At 39.8% G+C, this 24,376-nt stretch overlaps 1 protein-coding gene across 1 annotated transcript in view; it reads left to right on the top strand.

The window, feature by feature from the left end:
• Nucleotides 1–11,667: 11,667 nt before the first annotated feature.
• Nucleotides 11,668–24,376, top strand: part of LOC147444874 (COBRA-like protein 1) — a 63,390-nt gene continuing 50,681 nt past the window's right edge. The window contains exon 1 of the mRNA XM_086528154.1: nucleotides 11,668–11,909. Within this exon, the coding sequence (XP_086384280.1) occupies nucleotides 11,668–11,909 (242 nt within the window). The remainder of the gene's footprint in view (nucleotides 11,910–24,376) is intronic.

Raw genomic sequence — 24,376 nt, 5'->3', positions numbered from 1 at the left:
CAATGTCTGTGTCGCAAGCATATACTTGACAATGAAAGCGTCAAGAGAAATCTCGCAACATATGCCATCTGTTTCTTTCACATACCACCCTCGATCAAGAAGCTTATCACACAAGAGGGAATCAAAAGATTTGCAGAGCAGCATAGTTTTAGCAACATGTACATTGCAGGTATGAAATAACTCAACAAAGAGACCAACATGACATAAATTTGCAAGTTTCACCAATTTAGTGGGTATAGAGTTTCGGCGAGACCTCTGAACATCCCTATAGAGCCTACTCCTCAATGCCTCACTCATTGTTGTGTCAAGAATGGGCCAATCCATGGAGTTCCACTTGGTTGGTAGTGAAACCTTCACCAACACTCCTCTCTGATTCCTTTGATTGAGTTGGTAGAAATGGTCATAGAAGAAAATACCCTCGTCTGCAAGGCTTTTGCTAGTTTTGCCCGCATATTGCAAGACCCCAATATGAGCATGGGTCACAACGATGAGACCTATAATGCACTCCAGTGGCTCCCATTCCTCATATGAGGAAGGATAGACATCTGTGAATGTAAAAGAATAGAAATTAATACAAACATCTCTATAAACTATTTAAATATCTGTAATAAGAGAAGAAAAAAACAGATTCACATTTGAAATGTAAGATAACATGTATAGAGGAGTGCTAAATAATTAACTCACAGTTGCACCATGGATTATGCACCATGGAGACATCACTGCCATTAGCAATCACATCTAAGTGAGTGAAAACATGTTGAACAAAGACCTCTTTCACAGTCTTCTTACCAACCTCGACTTTGAAATCCAGAACTCTTGCTTTCCATGCAGAATGAAACATATTTGTTGCTTTTGAGCTTTTTCTCCTTCTTGGCTGCATAAGAACCCAAGAACCTTTGCTTATCCTCTGCTCTTGCCACCTATTATCTGTAGTGAGAGAGTTTGAGATTAAGATAGTGCTTATGCTACTACATGGTCTTCTTAGCGCACTAATGGTGAGGTTAGTTGGGGACTTTGTACAGAAACCTTTAGAACTTCTTGGGCGGGAAGAAGACAAAGCCATAGCTATAATGGAGGGAGAATGAGTTTCGTATGGCTCTTACAAGGTGGGAATAGATCATGACTGGTGGTGTATGATCAAGAAGGCTGTATCTATCACATTTCCCGTCCTTTTCGCCATAGTACAAGCCTTCAACCACAAGTCCACCTCTAAAAATCTTGTTGTGCCACTTATCCCTTTGTGATTTGTGTGCCTGGTACATGGCTATGGTGCATTTCAAAAGATAAAAGTCCTCGCCACGTTTAGCTGCCTTCATTGCAAAGTTTTCCCCAAAAAACAACATTTCACACATTGTCTGTGGGTTGCCCTTGTACATTGGCAAGTTGATGCCCAATCTCATTGCTACAATTGTCATGTTGCTATCATCCTCCCTGGCTCCCTCCTCTTCCTCACTATCCTCATTGTCCACCTCTTGCACCAATACAATGGGTATGTATTTCCATCCTTCAATGTATTGCTTGCTCTTGTATCTCCTCCATTGACCACTTAAACATGCATCACAAAAGCATGAGAGTGTACGAAGACGTAGAGCGCATGGGTCCTCAGGTGAATAACCATCTACAGAATGGGTCGCACGTGAGCCTTGGATTTGTTAAAATTCCACTAGTTATCTCGTTGCAATTCCTCCTTTGAAACCAGCCAAAACACTCTCTGTGTGTTAGATCTGTGTGACCCAGTTGTGTCTCCAAATTTTTCCTTTAGAAAATTAACAACAACATCAGTCGCACCCTTCATCCGTGCCCTGTCTAGTTTCAGCTCCTCATGCGTTAGTGTTCTCTTGATGACATAACCAACTCCATTGTGCTCCCCTTTTCCATGCCTCGATGTGGAGAAGGTCCACATCATGTGCAAGCTTGTCAATTGATGGTAGATGGCAACAAAGTAAAAAGGTCATCATGCCTTGAATTGCAATGCTGCACCATCTGACCACACCCAATGATATCGCAAATGGTGACCTTGATCTTTCAACCACCTATCATGAAGCATAAAGCAATGCTGCACAAACAAAGTATCATGCTGCTTATCATTAGATATGTAGAAATGTAGTGTTTTCTGTACGACACCTCCCAAATTTCTAACATATGTAATATGCACAAGGATTGTTACTTGTGTTGACCACCAATGCATCAATTGTATTTCATTATGTAATTTGAAATAATTCTCTGCAAAGTCAATTACAAATACAGTGACATTATTAGGAGATCTAAGCATGCTTTCTTTAAACTGGTGTGCCTACCACCGAAAGATGAAGTTGTGCTTGATGAAATATTTTAGATGCTTTGCAAAAAGGCCATGGAAAGAAGCACCCGACATTCTTTGTAGAACCAAGTCCTTTCTTTTCTTTTCACTGCCATCTTCAGCCACATGTCCACTACTGACGTCCATGAACAGCTTTACAGACACCTCCTTGCAATTCTTGGAAATCTCATCTAGGCGGAAGGGAAACATGGTTATGCCACATTGAGAACATTCCCCGACCAAGCATTTATTTACATGGAACTTGTTGTCAATTGGTTTTGGACACAAGATGGATTCCCACAAACTACTTGTGTGCTGCCAAACTACCTCATTTGCAGAGCACAAATTTGCATCATTATTGCTACAATACTGAGAACATCTGTAGGTATGAGCTTTTCCATGATGCCCAAACTTATTTTTCCACATGTGATTGAAAGCCTCCTTGAGGAATAACATTTGTACATGATACACACAGCAAAAAGTATACCGTTCTTTTAGCTTTCGAACAAAGAATGGCTTCAAGGCCTCAAAATACTTAAGAGATAGCTCGATCGTGGGGTGCGTTCATTTGAATCTCTTGTATATTTTCACCTGAGATACGAAAACAATGTAGGCTAGAATCCTTGAAGATGACACAGATATGCAAGCTTCAAAAGTTACAATAACCAGACCCAGAAGTTGATAGTAAAGTACCAACTTTGAAACCGAGAATTCAGCATAGTACCAGCCTTAGAGACTTGGTAACGTGCATATAATACCCAAGCCATTGTAAAGTTCCAAAATGAGTGCTTTGGGTACTAATTAGCCTGAAGTTTGTCATTGGATGAAGTACCAAAGTATTAATGACCTGGTAATGTGCAAATACTACCCACAACATTGTAAAGTGTCAGGTTTGGAATTCTGGGTACTAGTCCCAGGGACTTGGTACTACGCAGATTGTAGAGTACCAGGATTGGTGGTTTGGGTATTGTACATCTCTAAGTGTCAAAGAATCTTTTGATGAATTATCGAAATTCCAAAGCCTCATTGACTTAGTACTATGCAAATACTACACACAGCATTGTGAAGTATCACGTTGGGAACTCTGGGTACTCTAAAGTTAAGATTACCAAACAAAGAAGACTACAAAGATACATGATAATAGTAGTCCCCATGGACTTCTTACTAAGAGATAGTACCCAAGCCATCCTAAAGTACCAAGGATTGGTGCTTTGGGTGCTAGTCAGCTCTAAAAAATTATTTGATGAACTACCAAATTTCCAAAGTCTCAATGACTTGGTACTGTGCAAATACTACACACAGCTGTGAGATATCAGGTTGGGAACTCTGGGTACTCTAAAGTTGAGATTACCAAACAAAAACCACTACAAAGAGAGATTATAATAGAATTCCCATGGACTTGGTACTGAGAGATAGTACCCAAGCCATCCTAAAGTACCAAGATTGGTGCTTTGGGTGCTGGTCAGTTGTGAAGAATCATTTGATGAACTACCAAAGTCCCAAAGTCTCAGTGACTTTGTATTGTGCAAATACTACACACAATATTGTGAAGTACCAGGTTGGGTACTTTGGGTACTCTAAAGTTAAGATTACCAAATAGATAATACTACAAAGATACATGATAATAGCAGTCACATGGACTTAGTACTAAGAGATAGTACCCAAGCCATCCTAAAGTACCAAGATTGGTGGTTTGGGTGTGCTGATTAGCTCTGAAGAATCATTTGATGAACTACCAAAGTTCCAAAGTCTCAATGACTTGGTACTGTGAAAATACTACACACAACATTGTGAAGTACCAGGTTGGGAACTCTGGGTACTCTAAAGTTAAGATTACCAAACAAAAAACACTACAAAGAGACATGATAATAGCAGTCCCATGGACTTGGTACTGAGAGATAGTACCCAAGCCATCATAAAGTAACAAGATTGGTGCTTTAGGTGTTGGTCAACTCTGAAGAATCATTTGATGAACTACCAAAGTCCCAAAGTCTCAATGACTTGGTACTGTGCAAATACTACACCAACATTGTGAAGTACCATGTTGGAAACTCTGGGTACTCTAAAGTCTCAATGACTTGGTACTGTGCAAATACTACACCAACATTGTGAAGTACCAGGAAACTCTGGGTACTCTAAAGTTAAGATTAGTAAATAAAAAACACTACAAAGAGACATGATAATAGCCGTCCCATGGACTTTTTACTGAGAGATAGTACCCAAGCCATCCGAAAGTACTAAGAGTGGTGCTTTGTGTGCTGGTCAGCTCTAAGTTTTGAAGAATCATTTGATGTACCAAAGTTCCAAAGTATCAATGACTTGGTACTGTGCAAATACTAGCATCATTATAAAGTGCCAAGTTGGGAACTCTCGCCACTCCAAAGCTAAGATAACCAAACAAAAAATACTACAAAGAGACATGATAACACCGGTCCCATTGACTTGGTACTGAGAGATAGTACCCAAGCCATCCTACACTACCAAGACTGGTACTTTGGGTGATGTTTAGCTCTAAGTTTCAAAGAATCATTCGATGAAGTACCAAAGTTCCAAAGTCTCAATGACTTGGTATTATGCAAATACTAGCAACAACATTGTAAAATGCTAAGTTGGGAACTCTTGGCACTCTAAAGTTAAGATAATCAAACTAAGAATACTACAAAGAGACATGATAATACCAGTCCCATGGACTTGGTACTTAGAGATAGTACCCAAGCCATCCTACACTACCAAGACCGGTGCTTTGAGTGTTGTTCAACTCTATGTTTTGAAGAACCATTTGATGAAGTACCAAAGTCCCAAAGTCCCAATGACTTGGTATTGTGAAAATAATAGCAACAACATTGTAAAGTGCCAAGTTGAGAACTTTTGGCACTCTAAAGTTAAGATAACCAAACAAATATTACTACAAAGAGACATCATCATACCAGTCCCATGGACTTGGTACTATGCCGATAGTAACCAAGCCATCCTAAAATACCAAAATTGATGCTATGGGTACTATACAGCTCTAAGTTTTGAAGAATCATTTGATGAAGTACCAAAGTTCCTCATCATTTGGCTCTAGCTTTTGACAAGTACCCAGGTGAGAAACTTTTGGAATTGTGAGTTCTTTTTAAAATATCAATTGGGTATGGTATGTAACAAACAATACCTAGACCTCTCTAAAGCTTTGGAATGATTACTACCTTCCTTGGCCTCAAAGCATATTCCCATAAGAGGTAGAATTGCTCCCCTTGAAACTATGTACGTGGCTGCATAATACCAAATTCAGAGGCAAGATTAATAAAAAATGATATGATGTACCTGAGAGTCATCTAGAACATGAACCGGATGTTTCACAACACTCTTCTCTTCAACTCTAAATTTAAAAGTGTCCTTTTTACTAGAAAAGACCCTGATCTCCGAAGACTAGAAGGCATAGACTATATCCCTTGTTATAGAATTTACATGGGTCCTGCGATGAAGAGATCTTTAGACAAACAATGGTAACACTTCATCCTCATCTTTCATGTGTAGTCAAGAAGTTGCCACTGCAATGTTCCTACGATGAACAACTAATAGTGTTGCAATATTGGACCGATTCACTATTGAGCCACATGTAGTATTTAAAACCATGCTCAAAGAGGTGTTCTTGACGAAAAGTTTGTTTACAGAACGAGGGACCTTGAGCTGTGTAAGTGTATTGCACATGCCATACGGAAGACCAAATTCAACATCGATGACTTGGAGCTTTGAAAATGTATTATGTTGGAGTAGGTAGTTCCTGGAAGAGCTCCTTTTTCTCGCTATCCAAAAGACCTTGTGTTTGGTTGCGCCAACATCAGGCCATTGCTGAGAAGATATTCTTCCTTGACTTGCATGTTGAAGCCCTCCCAATGATGTTGGGAACCCTTTCCTTGCTTCTTTGTTGACGCTTCTTTGTAGCCCAATAATCTCTCATGTAAGCAAGGTTTGTGACAGATGAAGTGACTCAAATGCTCATGCTTGGAGTAGTATCCATTTTGTGTTTAGTTGTTGGCTCGTAGGCATCAAAATACTGGAAGTTCTCTGAAATTGGTATCTCCATTGGTGTTGCAAAACTGTGCGCAGCTCGCATTCAGAGAGAGAGAGAGAGAGAGAGAGAGAGAGAGAGAGAGAGAGAGGATACTATGGCTATGGTTTTGGCTGCTCAAACCATGGCTAGCACAGCCAGGACAAGGAGCACATTGTTTCTATTGTAGATTTCCATTGGCATACAATCCGTGGGAGTGAGATCCACGTAGAGAGAGAGAGAGAGAGAGAGAGAGAGAGAGAGAGAGAGAGAGAGAGAGAGAGAGAGAGAGAGAGAGAGAGAGAGAGAGAGAGAGAGAGAGAGAGAGAGAGAGAGAGAGAGAGAGAGAGAGGGATGATTTTTGCCTGCTCCCTGCACTTCCCCACCCTCCCCCTCCAAAAAAGCACCCCACGTCTCCAATGACCCCACCGGACAGTTTTCTTGTTGCCATAAAGTTAAAGACCACCACTTTGTGAGTGTACATATAAAATATATAAAATAAAAGGAACTTGATTATGTAATACTTCATTTTTTTTCAATAACAAGTTCACCAAAGGTTTGTTGTGTCAAAGATACCACATTTTGTACCACCAATATCTGCTTGCAGCCCACTCTATTTTGTGAACAAGCCACAAAATACAGGAAGAATTGTGAGGTGGTTCATCATCCTACTCAAATTTGACTTCACAGTGGTAGTCAAAAAGGGCACATGCACCAAAACTATCAAGGATCACCTTAGAGGAAGCACCAAAGGGGGTAGATGATGATTTACCAGATGCTTACCTTGTAATCTATGGAAATGATTCCTAAATGGCTGGAAGATCTTGTATCCCTAATGACCATAACAGAAGTAGATTTCCAAATACCGCTTCCTATTACACCATGATTGATAGAGAAATCCGCCCTATATCAATTTTTGGCTGGAAGACTATATCGGAAGAACAAGGATGGATTTTTTCTTTTGTGCATCAACCCGGAGGAACAAGAAACTTATTTGAATCAATATCATATTATGGTGGTAGGACTCCATTTTGCAAAAGACCAAACCCTACAACAATTGACTTGGCTAGGGGTTTATTGGCCTACCATGAAGAAAGATATTCATGATTACGTGAATAATTGCTCTCAATGTAAAGAAAAATCCACCATACCTCATGCCACATTATTGCATATTTCGATGACACCAGAGTGGAGTAGATATCTGGTGGAATACATGACTAAAAGAACATTCCCAAAAGATATGAGTAAACGACGACAAAGAGAAATAGAGACTGAAGCAGCCACCAATACAATGATTGAAAATCAGCTCTATCGACAAGGAAAGGACCAACAACTTAGACTGTGTGCCAATGAGGATGAATACCTTCCTATCTTGGAACAAGTGCATGTGGGTCTTGTAGAAGGCCATTTCTCTCATGAAACCATGGCCAAGGCTATATTGATAGCAGGCGTCTGGTGGCCAACATTGTTTGTCAATGCCAAAAACTTTGTTCGATGATGTGATTCATGTCAGCGAGCAAAGCTGCCGACACAAATTGATAGTATGCCATTGTGACCTATGATGGGAGCATGTGCATTTGCTAAGTGGGGTATAGACTTTGTGGGTCCAATACAACCATCGGCATACAAAACTCAGACGCAATATATCATTGTGTCCATGGATTACTTAACAAAATGGGCTTAGGCACAAGCCACCAGGAAGAACGATGCTAGAACCAGTGCTGTATTTCTATAGGAATGCATATTCACTAGGTATGGACTTCCTATTGAGATTATAAGTGATAGAGGTTTGCATTTCCTCAATGAAGTGATCAAACATTTTCTAAGCGAGTTCATGGTGATACATAATAAATCAACACCCTATCATCCTCAAGCAAATGGACAACCTGACCACATAACAAGATCAAGACAACCTTGAACACAACTTCTTTTAATTTGGTCTATGGATTAGATGCAATCCTATCCATGGAAATTTTATTACCCACTCTCAGAGTTACACACAAAGTGGAATGAAAAGGGCACGAGTTGTCAGAACGACTCGAGGACTTGGAATGGCTCGATGAATACAGATTAGTGGCCATTGCCCATATATATGCATAAAGACAAAAAAAGAACCAGTTTTTTGACTCACATTTGCTGACAAAAAATTTCAAACAAGGGGACTTGGTTCTAGTTTACTCCTTAAAACAACATATATCCAAGTTCAAGAAAAAGGGACACGATCCTATTGTCATTGAAGATATTTCTCCGAGTAGTACCGTCACATAAGATGGGGAAATAATGGAAAATTGGATTAGTGGATGTCGACTTCGTAAATACCATATACCTTTCACTAATGACCTTTTGCAAAGAATGCATGCAACTAAGGAGCGTAAGCTTAAATGTCATTAGGTGATTGAGGAATCCTAAGAGGAAAAGCACATTGGGTCTTGAAAGAGAAAGCAACAAGGAAACAAATTCCTCAAGTTCTACCCCTCAATACCCTCCAAATTCAACCCCTAGCAGGTGATGAGATAGAGATCGATGATGAATGGCCAAATGGATTGGACATGCGTATAACTGTAATCCTGAAGGATGGATTTCAAATCAATGCACTACCTGATACAGGTGCACAACTTAGTGCAATCAACTACACAGCATACAAAAAAAAAAGAATCCAACCACTTGAACATTGCAGAGCACAAGTCAAAGGCTACCATAAAGAGTTAACACCAACATTTGGGACTTATCAATATCAACATATTTGTGCATTATTTTATGTGCCCGCATACCTTCATTCACATTCCAGAAGATGAGCATATGAATGATGATATGTACGGGGAGTTCCATGGATGCACACTTACAAAAAAGTCCCAGACTGGGATGACAGACTTCTTGAATTAACCCTCAAGGGCACAAATTACGAGTGTTGTTTTCTCATAGCAGTGAACAATGGAAAGTTGCCCTCCACACTTTGTAGCCCACCAACCCAAGTCTTATGTCTGCAACATCAAATTCATCCACACAACACCGACATGCAAGGAACTTGGAAAATTTGGGTACCCAAGACCCAATCGCTACCAATCCTACAAAAATCTTGGTGCCTAAAAAGTTGTTGCACACTAAGAAGAAACCTACCATGGCACCATCCTATCCACATCAGCAACACAAAAGTCGCACTTACAGACAACCAAATGGGTATCAAAACCTAAGTAGGAATCTAAAGCTAAGACTAAACCAACAACTCTCCATAAAAGACATTTCAAGGCACATCCAAGGGAAGTGATCCATCAATGGGTACCCAAGACTTCACCACCACTACCAGCAAAGTCAACCACTTCCAACATAATGGCTACGACCAGTACGTATAGCACTATCAAAGAACGAGCTCAACTGCTATAGGATTTACTCTTCACAAAAATTAAAAAACATACTTTTTTGCTATCGACAACCCTTGTGTACACTACTCAAGACCCACCTCTTGCACCGTATAGTATTTTTACATGCATTGACATCAATAGCATGATAGGGCCAATCTCGGCCATGCGTATATATTTTATCACCCATGCATTGCACACCTAGAGCTATACTCTATCATCCTAAAGGACTCGGGAAGAAGGGGGGGGGGGGGGGGGGGGGGAGTCATTTTGAATGAGGACCCAAGCATATGAATTTGATGGAGAAAAGGGCAATGTTTGAAGTAATTGAGTGTTAATGTGTGATTTTTTCTAGAAAAATCAAATGAAAATTCCCTAATAACTAAGTGAATGGGGACAACATGATATGATAACCCCTAGGTGTATATATATTGTAAATACATGTCCGAAAAGCCAAGAAGTTTTTGCATTTTTTACTCTTTTTATGTGTTTTTGGCCAAAAATATGATCAAAATGGAATAATCCACAAAACTATGGCCGAGTACTAAAATTAGGCGTGTTTTAGTATTTTTGGGTTTAAAATTCTATTTTTTAGAGTGAGATTTTAAATTTTCTTTAATTTCCTTAATAAGAAGGTAAAAAATAATAAATAAATGTTAAACAAACCTAGATGGAGAAATTGAAGTGACCATGCTGATCGAGAAGTAGACACAAATAACCGTGCCAAATCTTGTATGATTCTGAGGATTGTGATGGAAAGCCTAATTTGGGTCCACAACACCTGATTCTGCAAAACCTTCGGAACAGGAGCAGTCGGATTCCAAATTCAAAAAATTTCGTAAGGAAAGTATACTTTGTGATATAGTAAGACTAATTGGAAATTTTGGGAGGAAAAAAGTCGGGAAGCCTGGGTATGTATAGTCAAGGTAGGCTAAAAATAGTCTCATTTCCACTTGCCCACTTTAGAGAGAGCTCCGAGAGACTTTCTGGTGCATGCACTATGTGACTTCTAACAACCACCATAGTACACCATCTCACATGAGACATGAGGGGTAAGTGCCAAGAGGTGCTAGCAGATCAAAAGAATCCCAAATAAGAGCCACATATTGCTTGCTCAGACTATAGGACAACTTGTGGATCATCAAAATTGCATTTGGCTAACTTTTTCATTACATGCTATTAATCACAATTAATAGGTTCAAGGCTATATTTGATATTTGTTTGCACTTTTTCAATTTACCCCTCTTTCACATGTTGAGTTCAAGCCAAAAACCCACTTAGTGCTCAAAAACCACTTATTCATGACCAAACACAACATAGCTTCAAAGTGCCAAAAAAGTCAACAAAAGTTATTAATCGTGATTAATAGCTCCTGAGTCAAAAATGATAGAACTTGGCAAATTTTAGTCATCACCTACTCCTACGTTTTCTCACTAGCTGACAAATCAACTTTCAAGCCAAATGAATATTCCAATATTGTGTATCATCCCTTTTTCATTTTGAGAGACCTTCAAGCCAAAAACTGATCAAAATCTAGTCTTTTTTCAAGCCAAATGGACATTCCAAAATCGTGCATCATCCATTTTTCATTTTTAGAGACATTTAAGCCAAAAACTAATCAAAATCTGGTCTTTTTGCATCCAAATGTTTCTAAAAGTGAAAGCCTATCATTATTCAATGTCTTCCACCCAAGTGCATAGGCAAACCCCAAAAATGGGGCCTAATTGGTGAAGTAGCCTATTAATCGCGACTGTAGCCCAATAAGAAAATTTTTGACCAAGTGTTTTGAAAAGTTCACACATTTGTTCCTGTAGCTTTTGGTGATAATATTTTGGCTTTCAACTTTAGAATGGTCGCTCTCAATTCAAGTGGGACAAAATTTCGTATTTCAATTTTGAATTGTACCTAATCGCAAATTCTTGTATTCTTTCACCTAGGATTAGTGCAAAGCTCACCAACCGCAACAAGAGAAGAAGTCCATGAAGCAGAGATTACAAGAGCTTCCCCCCTACCAGCTGCAAGAAGAGTCCACAGGGGTCACAAAGAAGACCTATGCAGGAGAAGAGATGATTGAGAAACATCATGTGGCAATCTTCCATGGAACCTTCAAGACACCAGAAGGGAAGGCAGTGGAAATGCAGGTCATGCCAAGAGAAATATATGATGTAGCAAAGGAGCTTGAATTAGCTAAAGCACATAGGCATCTTGGATTACTAGATTAGTACAAATTCTTGCCATGTGAAGTGGATTTTCAAAGAGCTTATGAACTCAAAATCTCCATTCAAGAGGATGGAAAAACCAGATTGACGGATCAGGTAGGACAAGCAGTAGAAGTACAGAGTACCAAGGAGATTATTGCAAAATCTCTCAAGCTACCCACAACATGTGAACACTTAAGGTCAAGGTAAAAGAAAAGGATAGGTGTTTTCTCCAAAAATACACCAGCAACAACATTTGTTGATATGGTCCATAAACCAGCATAAGACTCGGCGCGTCTTTTGTCTCAACATTTCTATTTCACTGCAAAGAATCCAAGTAGATACACAATTCCAAACTATACAGTGGCCTAAACAGTTTTGAAGACTGTTAACTAAGTCAATGTCAGTTAACAGAAGCTGCTAAAGACCGAAGACGTACGGATGCACATCGAAGATCAACAGAAAGAAGCAGTAAAGATTGGAGTTACACATTTCCACATTTTCCCAAAATGGTCACGTATTGTACATTCCCGATTTATTTCAAACCATTGTAATACTTCAATATGTTACGGGCTCAATGGGAGTTCCAAGCTGTAAAGTTATTGTGCCTAGGTTGCAGATTCGGTAAGTGGTGGAGCCCTAAAGGCCTTGGGTGCCCGAACATTGCAGATTTTTACCCTAGGTATATAAGGAAGTGTGTAAAAGAAATTAGGGCTCACAAGCTCATTTGTTGAGAGCACTCTTTGGTGAGAGCTCTTGAGGTGTGTGGCTCTGGAGTCCTTGAGCTTCTCCTTGCTCATGTGACTTGGTTAACACTAATCAATGCTTAATTCTCTTTCACTATGCCTCTCTCATTCTTCTTGTGATTGTTAATGATGCTTTGATTAGCTCGATCATAACTAATTAGTGGTTAATCCCTCTCTAATCTTGTGTGATTGCCCTCATTTGCTTGTGTGTGCATGTAGGTTTGATTGGAGTGTGGTGCTCGATAGATCTATGTGTGTGTGCTTGCGATTAGTGTGCTGCATGATAGGATTAGTGTTGTGTGCATCTTGCAATCGTTAGTGTGTGTGATTGGGTTGATTGGAGGTGAAGGGAAGTGGATGTGGAGATTGCCCATCATTGTGGCTTATCTCCTCCATAGGCCGAGAAGCTCACCTCATAGAGTCACCATTCGTGTTTCCATGATTAGCTCACTAATCGTGTGAGTGTTTCCATGCCCTAGGCGGGTAGTTCATCCCTCAGGATTGATAATTTTGTTGGTCATTGGAGCTATGAAACGATGGAGACTCCCAACATTTGGCGCCGCCACCGGACAATGGCCTACGCTACTATAGTTGTGGCATAATCGGATGTGTTTCCTCACTAATTTCACTTGTGTGTTTATGTTTTTGTGGATTTTGGATGTGTGTGCATGAAGAAATGTGTTCATTATTCCCTAATTTGTCATCGTATCTTGCCAATTGTGTGTTTACACACTCTAATTTCACACTAACCCCTTGCTAATTTCACTAATTTTTGTTAACTTACACATAAATTTCTACCAAGTATTAGAGCTTTCAACTATTCAATCGATCTTCATTGGAAAGGTAATCAAGGTGGTATTCTCAATCTCCCTAGAATCTGAACATGTGTAGAATTGTGTACTGACTCCACAATGATGCAATGTAATGTCAATGCCATGTTGTTGCAATGCAATGTTGATGCTATGATGCTATGTAAATTTTGGATTGTTCGTTTTCATGCCGTCGTAATGCTGAAATTTTCCAGATTTGGCGACGTATGAAATTGACAAGTTCAATTGCTAATTGGTGATTGTACATTGCTAATTGTGTGCCTAATTGATCTAATTGCATGCTTGAATGGTCAATTGCAAGTGTGTGTGCATTTTAATTGAGTGTGTGTATGTCTAATTTTAGGTGTACACTATTTTGCCCTTGTTTGTGCACCTAAAAATCAATGTGTGCTTAATGATTTTTCAATTGTGATGATTGATTTGCGTTGTGGTCATGTCCAACTAGAGATTTGTGAAATCACATTGCAATTTCGACAAGATTAATCCTTTTGTGGGCGCACCTAAAGATTGGTAAAAACTGCCGATTATTAGTGTGTGTGTGTGTGTGTGTGTGTGTGTGCGCCTCAAAAGTGTTTAATGTGCATGATTAATTCCATTTTTGATTGCATGTTTGGTGTGTGTAATGGTTAATTGTTGCATTTTTGAGTTCAAAACAAGGATTTACACACTCCAAATGCGTCAAATTTTGACCTAATTCTGTCGCTAATTTTATCGATTTAATTACCTAGTTTGGATTTTTTTGATCAAATTATTTGGCAATTGAATTGATGTGCTTTTTGTGATTTTATTTGGTTGTACTAATCCCCTATGTGGAGAATTTTTTTTTAAAAAATGATATTTTTGGATAATTTTTTAAAAATTTTGGCAAATTTTTGCATGAATTTTTACTTAATTCCGTAAAAAATTGATATCGTGTGATCTTTATGAGTTGTTTTGTGAGTGTGTTTATAGATTCATTTTGAGCGCATTTGTGCCCTCCTTGGTCGAGTTTTGAGCTTTTCGCTATTTTGGAGGGTCGGGTCGATGATTTTGTCGAATTTGGTGTTTTCGATAAAAACTGCTATTTTTGGTGTGCTTATGCATATTGAAAGTTTTTTATTGTGATTGTCGATGATTTTTTAGGATTTCTTGAATTTTTCAAGAATTTTTTGGATTTTTGGGTGATTTTTAGCGTTTCGACTAATTTTCAGACTAAATTTTTTTTTTTTTCGATACCCAAGCCTGCCTTTCGGCGCATGAACTCTTCTCGTTGGATAGATCTTTACGATCTCTTGGGATAGTTTCCTAAGACGTCAAAATATTATTTTCGTTCTTCTTCTTTGCCACCGCACTCTCTCGCGCTTCGTGGCGCGTTAACACCACCCACACACACTCCCTCTCTCTCTCTCCTCCCCCTCACCAACATAATTAACATTATGTTTCCTCCCTAACTCTCTCTCTTCCCCCCTCTTCAAACGACTATTTATGTTCTCTCTCCTCCCCCACCCTCTCCCAAGCGATTATTTACACTCTCTTTCTTCCCCACCCTCTCTCTCTAACTTTCTCTCTCTGGTCCCGTACCCCCTTACCCACCCTCTCTCTCCCTCTTTGTCCTTTTCAACACACACACACACACACACACTCCCGCCCTCCCTTCCGCCAGCCTCGTTTTCTCTCTTATGCTCATGCCCGCCTACTTGGCGTTTTCCCTCTCTCCCTTTGTCGTGTAGTGCGTGCCATCAGGCCGTATCCCTCCCTCGCTGTCAGCACCCAGCTGCCCCGCAAGTCACGCTTCTCTCTCTCTCTCTCTCTCTCTCTCTCTCTCTCTCTCTCTCTCTCTCTCTCTCTCTCTCTCTCTCTCTCTCTCTCTCTCTCTCTCTCGTTGTCAGCGCAGTCAACCCCGCCACGTCAACTCGTCTACGCGCCTTGTCTCTCTCTATTATGCGTGCCACGACCCACACACTCCCACAAACTCTCTCTCTCGTTTGCGACCTGCAGGACGCGCCAGGCCCGCGTTCAGTGCTGACACCCACGACCTCCCCGCCTTCACACCACCGTCATCACTGGTCAACGGGAAGCCGCGAAGTAAGTCAAGTAATTGTTTTTTTTGTTTCTTAGTCAATTTAAATAAATAAAGTATTTAAAAAAATTAAATTTAAAAATTAATAATTAAAAAAATCACAAAAAATCTTTAAAAAGCATAAAATCCATTAAAAAATATATAAAAAGGTCTAAAAATTCAAATTTATAAAAAACTCACCAAAAAATTTATAAAAAATAAAAACCTCATAGAAAACCCATAAAAAATCAAAAAATTCACAGATAAATCACAAAAAATAAAAAATTTCTTAAAAGCTCATAAAAAATCCTTTAAAAATCATAAATCTATTGGAAAAACCCAATAAATCAAAAAAATCATAAAACCTTTAAAATTTTTCATAAAAATTATAAAATTCACAAAAAAATTAAAAAGTTCACAAAAAAATAAAACTTTCTCAAAAAACTAATTAAGAATCATAAAAATACCCAAAAGATTAGAAAATTCGAAATTTCACAAAAAAATAATAAAATAAAAAGGGTCGGCGAAAGAGGCCGAAAAGAAAAAAGCAAAGTCGGGAGAATCACAAACCGTGCAAAAGCGAACCATATCAGTACAAGAACAATTGAAACCGACCAACTCAAAGCCGTTTCAGGGGCAAGCAAATTTCAAAATTTTGCATGCTAGAAATTGGCAAGTGAAAGCAATTGCATTGCAAATTGAGCTTCTAATCGGACGAACAGGGACACAACTCAAATGCGATTGCAAAGTAGGCTAGTACGAGCAGCAGGAATTCTACTAATCAATACCAAAATCTGCTAGGAGGCAATTTTTACTGAACAAGCCAACATGGACTCAAATGGAGCTGAGAGTTCAAGTACAGCAGAGCAAACGAGTAGCAGTGGGAACACAGGTATAAGTGCAACAGACTAGATTTTACAGCTATATGGCTACAATGGAGATCAAATCTTATATGCAGATTCAGAAGGCCATAGATATTTGATGAGCACCAAAAGCAACACAGGAGCCATGATCTTAGTGATCATAGTAAATCCAGATTCGGAGAACTCCCAGATGTTCACAGACTTCAGTGGAGCCAAGTATTGCAAGCTAAAGATGAAGTGCAGATAGAAGTTCAGAAAGTCAACCCAAGTGGTTATCTAGAAATCTGCACAAGCCAACAAAACATACAGTTGGTGCATATGCAATCAGGGTCATTGTACATGGATTACAGTGGTCAGATCTATAATAGAGAGCCAGAATTGCAAGATCCAACAAATCAGTCAATAGAAGCCAATCTAATTGGAGAACCATATCAAAGACAATACAAAGGTCAAGATGGAGCAATCTACAACTTGATGCTTAGTGTTTTAAAAGAAAATGCCGACAACTTTGCAAGCATAGAAACAGAAGCTTATCAACTAGAGCTTGACATGACAGAACCAAATGAAATACCACCAGTCATGGTGTATTGCTCAGATTGTGGACGAAAAGGTGGACATTTTTCTGAAGATTATCCAAGAAATCTAGACAACAAGGACACATCAACTGCCAAGCAAGGTACATAAAAAATTGGAAATGCGAATCTCGATGTAAGTGTATCTAACTTGTCACTTTTAATGCAATCGGATGATTCTACATTACCATTAGAAGCACTACAAGTTCAAAATCTGCATAAAGATGCACAGGCACTCAAAAAGCTTAAAATTGATTCTTTGAACAACAAATTCTTGCATGAATTTGGTCAAGGTGTCCAGATATCACCAAATGTTGGAAAGACTGTTAGGTTTGAAAATGATTTGCATCCACTGCCACAAGTGTGCAATCATTCATCAATCTAAGAGACACATCAAACAGAATGTTGTCAGCTTTATATGGTACATATAATTCATATGCACACTATGTCGACCAAAAAGGGGACCTGTACAAAAAGGATCAACCAGTGTTTGAACGGCCCACCTACCAGCTCATAGAAGTGTGTCCATTGATAGATTAGAAAGGATAGTTCATTTCGGAGGAAAGAATCTATTATAGCCCATCCTCTCTAGAGTTAAAGGATATTACCCTAGTGAACCCAGAAATATGTTCAGAGCCAAACTCTCCTCCATCAAAAATCAAGCTTCGATGTTGTAACCAAACGAGCATATACTTTGACCAAAATAGTTGTAGATATAAACAAGGTTCTAGCATCTATGATACCTTGGGTCCTGACATAGGAGACCCATTTGATAGACACTATCAGGGCAAAGATAATGCTATCTATAGCTTGAATTGGGGAATAATTTGTCATGTTTCATGGAGATAAATAGGAAACTATGCAGAAGGTTTACGAATGCCAAACATCAACAGTGCTACCCAAAGTGTACCTTCACATTCCCAAAAGGTGAGATTAAATCAAAGCCAAACAGTTTTGAACTCTTACAATGAAGCACGCTATAGTGATCACCCTAGGAAGGGGGGAGTTGTAAATTGATCAAGCTCAGCTTATGTACCAGGGACCGCAATAGCAGTTAGAAGCCCTAGAGCCTCTACTCAACAGACTCTTTCAAGGCAAAAACCATTGAAAGATCATATGGTTGTTGGAAGTTTCCAGTTGACCCAGGTTCCCTCAGAATCTGCAGACAAATGCTCCTATGAAGATCACCAGGGACAAAAGTTTCAGTTGATCTCCTTAAGTCAAAGTCAAAAGTCGACAAATCCAATAGTGTTCAAATAGTTACATGTGACCAAGCTCACATATGCATATCAAGATGCACATGGTAACGAATACCAACAGGTTCATGACCTTGTACAAACCCATACGGATGGCCCGATTGAAGTCAAGGACTATCTGAAGATGATGCAAAGCCTCAAGTTGCCAGAAAAGGTGACTAAAAGTCAAAATCAATGAAAGCTAAAGTCCAGAAGGATACACAAATGTCACCACTGAAATCTCCTCCGAAGAAACCGATTCTGCCAAACAGTACAATGGATCTTTGAAGATCAAAGGTTACTCAGATGTAGGTGGACAATGCTCAACAATTGCAAACAAAAAGTGCAATATTACAGCCAATGGAGTCAACATCAATTGAAGCAAGTGGTCAAAGCAAACAAAATCTAGATAAAGTTCAACCAAAGGATGTTGCCACAGCAAAAGAAGTCAATTCAGACACAAATCCTGAGATGATCAAGTGCAACATTGTGGGTGAAAACAAAGAAAAGTTGTCAAGAGACGTAAAGCTAGATTTTCAGTTAGACAATAACCTCATGTCTTTTTGCACTTGGAAAAGATGTTGCCAACCACAGCTGGAAGATGCTCTTGAATTTGTGAGGATATCTAAAGACAAACGAGCAGAATGCTAGGGAATCATCTCCACCACCATTTAAGTAAGTTTATAGATCATCATCACCCAACTCCATGTGTTCACAACGAAGGATATTCCAGACGACATCATAAGGGGAATGCCAATGGCCCAAGACGTCCTAGAGATACAGAATTCAAACATGATGGTGTCATCACATACAACCAAGAATGAAGACCAACAATGGTCACACGCGGACGACAACACAAGGTCCTCAAGCACAGTTAAATTGGAGAGTTATATCAAAGCAGACCTTATTGAAGATGATTCATCTCCATCAATCAAAACTTTAGAAGAGCTTAAAGCAAATCAGGCAATAAAAAGTGCAGATCAAATAGAACAAAAAGCAACCACAAAAGCTATTGAGTAGGGAATGCCACCAAGTCCAAAAGTAAAGAAGAACAAGGTTGCAGACAACCAAGAAGCAATAGGAATTCCAAAGATCAAACAGACATTGCCATGTAAATCAGTTGATTTAATTCAGATTGGAAAATAGGGACTCAAACCATCCTCCATAAAGACACAATTAGATCAAGATGAGACCATGGAAAAAGCAAGACAGAGATCTTCAAAAGAACCAGCAACAATGAGAATGTTGGAATTAGGGTTGCAGAGAGACACACACAGCTTGGAGAAGACGAAGGAAGCTCAAGGCACACAATAGAGAGTGTATTACTTAGTGTGCAATGGAAAGATGGATAGCCCTAGAGTGATGGGTGTATATACAATGCTCGGGGGGAGAAAACCTCCTAAAGAGGGAAAAAATGCCCTGGCGGTCCTAGTGTGTTCACACACATCACTACCACATGTATATGGTAACAAATCCCCCCTGGAGTGATGCGGTGAACGAGAACTGGAACATGAGTAAAGGGAAGTGACATGCCCTGAGGATATGATCAATCCACAAAGGGGAGTAAGCCCAAAGCTTTGCGGAAAGCTTCAAGATTCTCACGAGAGAATGCCGTTGTGAAAATATCTGCAAGGTTGTCCTGTGTTGGCACATAAGCCAAGCTTATCTCTCTTGCTGAGAGCCTCGCCCTGACATAGTGGTAATGCACCTCAATGTGCTTTGTGCGAGCATGAAAAACTGGGTTCCTCGCAACTCCCAATGCGCTATGACTGCCAGTGTAGATTGTAACATTTAATGGCCTAAAATCTTATGTGTAGCGGAATTTAGCATGAACATAGTGGGCATTTCATTAGAATAGATTCCTAATGAGAATTACAAGAGTGCTTGGGTGGAGAGAGCAACAAAAAGCATAACACCTAGTTAGATAGCATCGACAATACTTTCAAAAGAGAGAGCAATTAAGCTATTGACAACAGTTGAGGACCGGATTTGCATGGAGCCGGTCCCCCCTCCAAAAGGCTTTGTATTATGGTTTCTCCCATCAAGAGAGACATTGTACAATACAATTCTTTGTGTTCCTTCAAGACTAGCTAGTGCAATGAAGATGGAAGCTTCATACACCAAGCAAAACACTTAATCAAACACAACTTGAATTATCCCCGTTCTCAGACCCAAGACCTCACACACCTTCGAAGATGGTGAGAGCTAGCAGGGTATGAGAGTAGATTGAGAGGAAAAAGAAGTATCTTACGAGAAAGAAGTACATCTCCTCACATAATCACTCATATTAGCATAGCTTAGCTTAGTAATTAGCTTGGTAGAGAAGATGAGCATGCATTGAAGCTTGGCTCTTGGTTGGATTTGCATCCACATGCCAAGAGAGTGTTGATGTAGGCTTCTATCTCACAAGCTTGGAGTAGGTGATGAGCTCTCCATTAAAGCTTGGGAGGAGATAGAGTATTTTTCCCTTCACACATGGTCAAGTGTGAGAGTGTGAGAGTGAATGCCAAGCAAAAATCAGCCCCCCCTCTCTCTTGGGCGAGCCCTAGCTGCTAAGTTAGGCTGGCTTTTTCCTCATTGGACCTCCCCAGGTCAAGCCAATAGGAATTAAGCAGCATAAGTGATAGCCTTCTGACATGTGTCCCCCTTTCCCCTTTTGTGAGAGCTTTAGATAATTAAATAATTAAACTAAACTCTCATTGGACCCCTTTGCCTCCTGGCCAATAGGAATCAGGCAAGTCATGGGGCTTCTGAATGCTCATTGGACCCCTTGGGAGACTGCCCAATAGTCTTCTAGGACACTTAATTCTTATTGGTTTCTTTTATTAAATGTTTTTAAATTAATTAAACTAGATTTACTCTAGCTTAATTCTCATTGGTCCACTTCAAGGGTCTTCCAATAGGAATTGGGCACACCTTGTGGGCATCTGGCCTAGGGAGCTGACATGTGTCCCTCATTCCCTTTGTGTAAAGGGAGCCTGTGTGTGTGTGTGTGGTTTTCTCTCTCATCCCCTAGCTTTGGGGCTCGCCCCCTCCCATGTAGGGATACAGAAAGACTTTTTGGGCACACACTAAGCATCCAATTTTCCCTAAGGTTGACCTTTGGACACAACCTTTGAATTTTGGAACCTTAGCATTTTGGAAGTCTTAATGGGCTGAACCTTAGGGTCTTTTTATCCCATTGTTTCACATGGCTCTTTTGCAGATGGCCCCCCCTTTGGATCCCTATTTTCCCTCCTTTGGATCCCTACTGTGGCCGGTCTGCTAACTTAACCAATATTCTAGCTTTTTCTCCCTTGGCACTTCCCCACATTAAATGATCAGTTTAATATGAGAAAATCATTTAGGAGAATTAGATATTGATTATTATGACATTACCTCTCTCTTGAAATCATAGTCGTCCTCGACTATGGTGTAGAGAAGATAAAGCATATGCATGAGTCCTTTTCTTAGCGGGTAGAGGATCCCTATGTTACCCTACGACATCATTCCATAATGGATGACTAGTCCATTTGGCGCTTGAGAGCCTGAGGCTGCCGCAAGCATGTCTGCACATTAGTCCTATCAGTCTTCCATAGTAGAGTGACAAGCTCTACTTGGTGTTCGGGAGACGTCGTCTCCGCAAACTTGATCTAAGCATGCATACTACTTCATTTTTGTGCACAAATAAAGAAAAAGAAAGTCTTATAAGACAAAAATTTTTGTTCATTTTTAACATTTTGTACATTTGCTTACTCTTGGGAAGCATTGTAAGCATTGACAAGGTTTAGGTTATCCTTTAATTGTATGCCTTGCATCCATCTAGCATCTTCAAAAGGATAATTCTTAAACTTAATAAGATATCGTCGGATAGTCTTACCGCCTCTTAATACCTTGTCTTCATGTCGGAGAATGGACTCGGGCTGCAGCACCTCCTCGTGGTCCTCGATCTCCGGTGGGTCTTCAATAGTTGGTTCTTGAGGTGGCTCTCCTTTGTAAGGCTTTAAGAGGCTCACATGAAAAGCATTGTGTATGAGCCAATGATTGGGCAACTTAAGTTGATAGGCCATCTCATTGATTGGCCTAAGAATTTGGAAGGGACCATAGTACCTTTTTGCTAGTTTAGCATAGTACTTTTGGTGGCCCGTAGGATTCTTGCCCGTCGTGTGCCTTAATCGAGCCTTAGGAAACTTTAACAAGACCCAATCGTTTTCTTTAAAGGCTTGGGCTCTTCTGTGCTTGTCAGCAGCAGCCTTTTGCCTTTGCTGTGAGATAGAGATAGCCTCCTTAATCTTTTGGAAAGATTCTTGTAGGTCTCGGCTATACTCATCTGCAGCGAAGATCTTCCCATGTACCTTAAGTAGCAAGGGACTTTTTGATCTTCCCTCAATTACCTCGAAAGGTGCTTTTCCTGTAGAAGTATGTACAGTGTTATTGTAAGCATACTCTACTAAGGGTAAGTACTTCTCCCATTGGGATCTTTGATCTACTTCCGTTACATAGGCTTTTAGTAGATCGAGAATAGTTAGGTTAGCTATTTCACTTTGGCCATCAGTTTGTGGATGATAGGCCGAAGAGAAGTTTAGCCTTGTTCCTAAATTCTCAAAGAGACCCTTCCAGAAATTATTGGTCATTCTAGGATCTCTATCCGACACTATGGACATTGGCAAGCCATGGTACTTGAAAATTTGTGAAATGAAGAGGGTTGCCATTTGATGGGCTTTGATAGTCTTTTTGACAGGTATAAAATGAGCTTGTTTACTGAACCTGTCTACTATCGTCCATATTCCCGTATTCCCATGGATAGACTTAGGCAATCCAAAGATAAAATCCATGGATATGCTCTCCCACGGTGAATTAGGGATTGGCAAGGGTTGAAGCAATCCAAGTTGCTTCCCTCTATCAAATTTTGTCTTTTGACATACCACACATTTGGAAACATACTCATGTATGTTCACTTTCATGGTAGGCCAATAGAAATATGTTTCAATTCCCTTTAGGGTAGACTGAATCCCTCTATGCCCCGCATATGGGGGAGCATGAGATTCATACATTACTTTCTCACGTAGTGAGTTAGTAACGCATAGTCTATTGCCATAGAGAAGATAGCCATCTTGTAAAGTAAATGGTTCTTCTTTCTTCCCTAAGGTAAGGGCTGAAATCACATCTCTAAAATCGGGATCAATAGCATACTCATCTATCATTAAAGATAGATCATTGTGAGTTGCTATGGAAACCGCATTCACTCTCGGTCGTCTTGAGAGTGCATCGGCCACTTGATTATGCTTGCCAGCAATGTGAGCAATATGAAAATGAAATTGCGAAAGGAAATTTGCCCACCTCATTTGTTTGTCGGAGAGCTTGGTCTGCGTCATGAAGTACTTAAGACTTTGGTGATCCGTTCGCAGAATAAAAGGAGTCCCCAATAAATAGTGCTTCCATGAGTCTAAGGCATGTAGAACTGCAAGGAGTTCTTTTTCGTATATGCCTAGAGCTTGCTCAACAAGGTCGAGCCTTCGACTCTCATAGCCTATGGCGTGCCCTTCTTGGAGCAAAACAGCCCCAAGGCAATCACCACAAGCATCACATTGGACCTCAAATGGTTTTGAGAGATCCGGTAGTGTAAGCACAGGTTGAGAGATAAGCTTTTCTTTAAGCTTTTCGAAAGCATTGTTCTCCTTAGCAGACCACGTATACCTAACATTTTTCTTTGTTAGGTCATGTAATGGTCCCGCAATTTGTGAGAACTTTTCTATGAAGCGTCTATAGTATGCACACATACCTATAAAGCTTCTTAGTTCATGAAGATTCCTTGGTTTAGGCCATCCTTTTATTACCTCTAACTTGGATGGATCCATTTGGATTCCATCTTGAGAGATAATGTGACCTAAATATTGAATCTCTTGCAAGAAAAATTCACTTTTCTTTCGATTAACATAAAGTTTATTCTCTCTTAAAACTTGAAATATTACCTGGAGATGTTGCTTGTGTTCCTCTAATGAATTAGAGTAGATGATAATATCATCAAAGAACACTCCAGTGAAGGTTCGATGAGGTCTGAACAGCTTCTCCATCAAGCGATTAAATGTGGCTGGTGCATTAGTCAAGCCAAAAGGCATGACAATGTATTCGTAAAGACCAAATGTAGTACGAAATGCGGTCTTTACAATGTCTTGATCAACTATCCTTATTTGGTGATAGCCACTTTTTAGGTCAATCCTACTGAA

The sequence above is a fragment of the Adiantum capillus-veneris genome, chromosome 13 (genome assembly GCF_014529385.1).
Source record: "Adiantum capillus-veneris isolate H3 chromosome 13, ASM1452938v2, whole genome shotgun sequence".
NCBI classification, from domain to species: domain Eukaryota; kingdom Viridiplantae; phylum Streptophyta; class Polypodiopsida; order Polypodiales; family Pteridaceae; genus Adiantum; species Adiantum capillus-veneris.
The sequence above is the reverse complement of the archived record's forward strand: the minus strand, read 5'-3'. Positions and strand labels throughout refer to the sequence as shown.